The 6000-nt window shown below is 42.4% G+C and overlaps 1 protein-coding gene across 5 annotated transcripts in view; it reads left to right on the top strand.

Annotated features, from left to right (window-relative positions):
- The first annotated feature begins 404 nt into the window (after positions 1-404).
- Positions 405-6000, top strand: part of ATP6V0A1 (ATPase H+ transporting V0 subunit a1) — a 64008-nt gene continuing 58412 nt past the window's right edge. For all 5 annotated transcript variants that reach the window (XM_047706829.1, XM_047706828.1, XM_047706827.1 and 2 more), the window contains exons 1-2: positions 405-525; positions 2765-2929. In XM_047706829.1, coding sequence (XP_047562785.1) covers positions 2813-2929 — 117 coding nt within the window. In that variant the 5' untranslated portion in view covers positions 405-525; positions 2765-2812. The remainder of the gene's footprint in view (positions 526-2764; positions 2930-6000) is intronic.

Below are 6000 nucleotides of genomic sequence, written 5' to 3'. Positions count from 1 at the left end.
AAAAAGCGTGCGTGTGTAATGTAGGGAAGACTGGACTGTAAGCGCTTTTAATAAGCTCTTCCTCCAGCTTCCAGGTCATTTCATAATGTCTCCCCTTCCTTGATGTGACTTTCCTCAAGGAAGAAAAGTTGTGAATTAATCTGCAAGCAGACAGCCCAGCCTCGAGGGTAAGTGTCAGGGAGAAGAAATTCTGAAGGGCATTTGAGTGGAGGTCCTCGAGCACCCGCACCAGCAGCGCCCACAGCCACCCCGTCCCGCGGGGCGGGAGTCACAGCCCCGGGGAACAAGATGGCGTCAGCATTCAGGGTCTTGCCCGCGCCCCCGCGACTCTGCAGTGCGGCAGCCGACCCAGGCCTCCCCCCATTGGCTGGCTACAATGATGTCATCGTGGGGGCGGAGCCGGCGGCTGCGCGGGGGCAGGGCTTTGCGGACGCACGCACGTCGAGCGCTGATGTCCCAACCCGCTGAGGCTGCGGGCTCGGTCTGGGGCGGCTGCTTTGGCTGCGGCCCGGCCGGGGGCTGAAGGTGAGCGGGGTGGATGTAGGCACGGCGCGGCCCGGAGAGGCCTCGGAAGGGCATGGGAAATTCTAATTAGTCTCCTCGCTTGTCAAAGGAATTAGCAGAGATCTTAGGTCTTTGAGAGGAAGTGGGGGTTCACCCCTCTTCGGGTACCCCCACCCCGGGGCATAGGAATCGGAGGTTCACTCCTTTTTGGAGGCCCTCGACCCTTCCCCTATTTAAGGCGTAGGCGGAGAAACAGAAGGTTATTGGGTAGGCAGAAGAATTTGGGGGGCTTTTTAAAGGGGCTCCCAATTTGATGATCCCTCCCCGCCTTTTAATCGCCACTTGGGGAGGTAGGTGTGCCTGGGCTCAGAGAATTCCTGCTTTCTCACTGGGTAGACAGGAAATGAAGCAGGTGAATTTGAATACCTCGTAGGAGGCGAGGGCTGGATGACAATAGTGAGGCTAGGTGCCGGGCGCTTTATTTATATTCATCTTGTGCAGAATTGCTGTTTATTCATATTTTGTTTTGTGACAAGACATCCCGGAATCGCTTTAGCCTGTTTAGTTTTCTGTTTGGCTCCAGTGGGATAGAGATGTTCTAGGGAGACTTGTAATCATTAAAGAACAGAAGGAGGGAGGCAACTCTGGAGGCTGTCATTATTGGCAGCCCCTGAACTATGCTGATCAGGCATAATTTTACCTGCTTTAGAGGTTGTGGACTCTATTCTTGTTTGGGGGAGGATGTGGGAGGGTTGATAACAGCTGTTTTGGGTGATTCAAGTATAGACAATTTTAAAGACAGGCTACATAATCTCTTGAGAAATCTTTGCTTATATCTGAGTGTTTTTGTTTTGCTGCCTTGAACAAATGCACAAAGGTTTTGTCATTCAGATTTTTCAAAATGTCTTCCAGCCTTACAGAACAGTAATTCTTCCTTTGATGCCAGTTTCACCTATCCTTATGGATGCCCTCATGATACTAAAAATATTGTACGGTTTGCTGAGTTTAGATAGAGCACAGTCTGTGCCTTACAATAGCTGATTGAGAACAAATAATTGCAGTTTCAGGACCACTGATAGCGCCATTGTCTTTCATACTGGGCAAGGATAAGACAGCCCTAAAAGGAAACCTTTATTGGCTCATGCATGAGAAGCTTTAACAGATGGAGGAATGTAATTAATCTTGAAGGTGGGGATAAGAAATTGAAAGCTATGGAAGTGGCAGGTTTATCCTCTGTGGTTTGATAAAACTGCTTTGTCATTATCAACATATTCCTGTCATGCTGGACTCGAAATTTAGCTTAATATGCAAGGCAGCTCTTTTTTTTTTTTTTTTTTTTTAAAGTAAATTCCACACCCAACGTGGGGCTTCATAATCTCCTGACCCTGAGATCAAGAGTCACATGCTGTACTGGCTGAACCAGCCAGGTGTCCCTCTCCTTCCCTCCCCCCCCCCACCTTTTTTTTTTCTTCAGATAATGCTGATGTGTTTAGATTCCTTAGGGAGAAAGTGGTGTTTCCTGAGGAGTTGGAAGATTAAACCCTTTAAGGTACCTATAGCTCTAGGGTAATGCTGGGACTCCAACAGTTAGAAATGGGCAGTAGAGGGGCTCCTGGGTGGCTCAGTGGGTTAAGCCTCTACCTTCAGCTCAGGTCATGATCTCGGGGTCCTGGGATCCAGCCCAGCATCAAGCGCTCTGCTCAGCAAGGAGCTTGCTTCCCCCTCTCTCTCTCCCTGCCTCTCTCCCTACTTGTGATCTCTCTCTCTGTCAAATAAATAAATAAAATCTTTAAAGAAAAAAAAAAAAGAAATGGGCAGTAGAGGGTAGAAAACTAGTCTCAAAGGAGACATCCTTTATGAGAGAATAATCTAGGTCTCTTCCATGTGTTTCCTGACACAAGCCAAAAAAAGATCGGGCAGCATGAACATCACTGCCTCATAATACCCTGTCTAGGGTATTTAAAGAGCTGTTTGGGAATCCCAGTTCCTGTTTTTAACCTGGATACACTCTTATGTATTGGGACGCCCCCAAATTTTGTCATTTGATCCTGATGTTGACTGAAGGAAGTGGCTTTTTGTTAGGTATTCTGTGGGAGAGGATTTAGTAACAGCCTTTTGCAATTTGTCCTTTCCATCCTTTGAAGCAGGATGTTAAAGATCTGTCTGCATGGGGTGAAAGATAATGAAATGCAAAACAAAAGAGGCTTACTGTTGTGGTGTTTGCTCCTTTTAGTAATGCAGTTTTCTCTTTTTGCTTAAGGTTGGAGAGAAATTCAGGTACTCCCGTTGACTGGTGCTTTCCGCCACCATGGGGGAGCTCTTCCGGAGTGAGGAGATGACGCTGGCCCAGCTTTTTCTACAGTCAGAAGCTGCTTATTGTTGCGTCAGTGAATTAGGAGAACTGGGAAAGGTTCAGTTTCGTGATGTAAGTAGTTGTGGGGTGCCTCTTGAATACCGCTCAACTCTGTTTTTGTTGTCAGAGCCAATCACCTTATAATGAATGTTTTGCTTTTTATTTGCAAAAATAACATAGAACTGGGTTACTATTGGTAGAATGTACATTTCAAATTGTCTCTCTAGAGGTGAGAATATTTTGTGCCAGTCGTTCCATGATTTTACTAGCTCCCTCTTTGAGAATCATCCTAAGCAGTCTCAAGGTAATTGGTTGAGGACACCAGGCTAACCTTTTCAAGGCTTATACTTTTCTTTTGGCCTCTTTAACACCCATGGCAGGTTATTAAAAAAAAAAAAAAAAAAAAAAAAAAGTCACAGCTCTTCTGTACAATAGGACTTTTTTTTTTTTTTTTTTTTTTTTTTTTTTTACAAAATCTGATGCATCCCATTACAGATGTGTAAGTAAGGATATACTAAATACCCATTATTTTGAAGCATTATGCTGAACAGTTGGAGAAGATATCAAAAGAAAATCAACAGTATAAGAGTATAAAAAAGTAAGCCCTCGGGGTGCCTGGGTGCCTTAGTGGGTTAAGCTTCTGCCTTTGGCTCAGGTCATGATCCTAGGGTCCTGGGATCAAGCCCCACATCATAGGGAGCCTGCTTCCCCCTCTCTCTTTGCCTGCCTCTCTTCCTACTTGTGATCTCTGTCTGTTAAATAAATAAATAAAATCTTAAAAAAAAAAAAAACTATGTCCTCTTGGGCTTACATTCTGTTCAGGAAGGCACAGTATACACTGCTGAAAGGAGGGAGGAGTTAACAGTTCTCTAATTACGCAGTCTCAAAGCTCCATGTACTCCCATTGATAGCATTCATTATAGTTGTGATTTTACATTCATCAGTGTTAGTAATTGATTAGTTTTTCTCTTCTACTGTGATCGTAGGACCATGAAGACAGAAATAATTATTGTATCATTAGTGTCTACATACAAGATACTCAGTCAGCTTTTGTTGGAATGAATGGGTGAAAGAAAAGTGGTTAGAAAGTGTTGGGATCAATCAATATTGGCTTCCTGAAATTGGCACACTGAAATTATACGAATATAATCCAGTGACCTAGCACATTTCTCATTCTCTTTGAACCTTTTTATACCTTCTTTCTTTGAATGTTCTCCTGTCTGACTCTGATTCCTTCACTGACCTTTCTGAGGACTCACTGCCATCTTCCCCTAGCCACTCTTTTATCTTCTCCACCACGGGCCTCTGTGTCTGTTCCCCAAGCTTTATCCTCTGCTCTCTAATAAGTTTCTTCACACGCTCCTTTTCCTTTATTACCCTTTTTGATCTCATCTATTCTCAAATCTTCCATCCTTATCCAGTGAGTCCCAAATCTGTATCTCTGGCCCTGACAGCTCCCAAACACTATCTTTAAATTTACAGCTCTCTTTACATCTTTGCTGCCCCTGGTAGCATGTCTAAATCCCACCACCTTACCTTTTCCCAAACTGTTTCTTCATCCTGACTTGCTAAATTTGAGCTATTGCAGTGGTATTCTTCCAATTTTCTAGAGTTTTTGAGACCTAAGTCAAACCGAAGTCACCTTTAATTTGCAATCCTTCATTTGGTCCGATGGTGTCTTCCCCTTCCTAACACCTTTGTATCTATTTAGCATTCTTAATCTTTGCTTATGATGTATTACAATCATACAAAAAATTATAGGGAATAATATAATGAATACCTGTGTTTCAAGTACATATGTAATTGATATATGTACTTGAAAGCCTCCATATATAATTGAAGGCTCCTGTTTATCTTTCCCCCATGCTATTTCTTTCCCCACCTCTGCAGAGGTAACCTCTGTGAAGATTTTTCCTTTTTTTTTTTTTTTTTTTTTTTTTTTTTTAAAGTAAGCTCTATGCTCAGTATGGGGCTTGAACTCATGACCCTGAGACCAAGGTTAGCATGCTGTACCTGCTAAGCCAGTCTTGTGCCCCAGTTTTTGCTTTTATCATTCCCAATTGTTTTTATTTTTTACTTTTTTTATGTATATGTGTATCACTAAATAATCATATATTTTAGTATGATTTTAGATGTTTTAAAACTATATGCATGGTATATTGTATATATCTTTCAGCCCTGTGCTTTTTAAATTCATTATTTGTGAGATTTGGCCATGTGATACATGTAGTGCTAGTTCATTTATTTTTAATTTTTAATTTCTAAAAAGATTTTATTTATTCACGAGAGAGAGAGAAGCAGAGGAAGCAGGAGAAGCAGGCTTCGCCTAGAACATGGAACCTGAGGTGGGACTTGAACCTAGGACCCCAGGATCATGACCTGAGCGGAAGGCAGATGCTAGGCACCCTAGTTCATTTCTTTAAATGACTATCTAGTTATTTTATACACAGTCTATCATTTTTTCCTTCTGATGGACGGTTCTTTGCTCAGTGTTGCAGGAAGATTTTTCTATGTCTCCTGGTATACATATGTGATCACTTCTCCAGGGCAGTGGTTCTCAAACTTTTTGGTCTAAGGGCCTCTTTACACCCTGAAAACATGATTGAGGACCCCAAAGACCTTTTATGTGAGTTATAGCTATCAATATTTATTGTATGAGATATGCTTAACATATTTATTAAAAAATCATAATAATAAACCTGCTATGTGTTATCATAAATAACATTTTTGTGAAAAATAAGTATTTTCCAAAACAGAGAAAAAAAAAATAGAAGAATGGCATTGCTTTTACGCTTTTGAAAATCTCTTTAATGTCCGAATTAATAGAAGACAGCTGGATTCTCATGTCTGCTTCGGCAGTCATCTGGCTGTGACGTGTACCATGAGCCTCTGGAAAACTTCACTGAACACTCATGAGAGAGTGAAGATGAAAGAGGCAAATGATGTTCTGGTGTTACTGCGTAAAGTAACGGACTTGCTGCTGCTCTGGGGATTGTAACCAAGACGGGCATGGCTGAGTATTCTGCGCCTCTTTAACTGTCAGGTGTTGTCAAAGGCTTCTTGACAGTGTCGAACCTGTTCAAACTTCTGTTGCTGGTTGAGAGTTCCTGTCACTTTACAGTTGTGTCAGTGCTCAAGCTTAA

This window comes from Lutra lutra, chromosome 16, assembly GCF_902655055.1.
Source record: "Lutra lutra chromosome 16, mLutLut1.2, whole genome shotgun sequence".
Classification (NCBI taxonomy): domain Eukaryota; kingdom Metazoa; phylum Chordata; class Mammalia; order Carnivora; family Mustelidae; genus Lutra; species Lutra lutra.
Note: the sequence above shows the minus strand (reverse complement) of the source record. Positions and strands in the feature narration are given on the sequence as shown.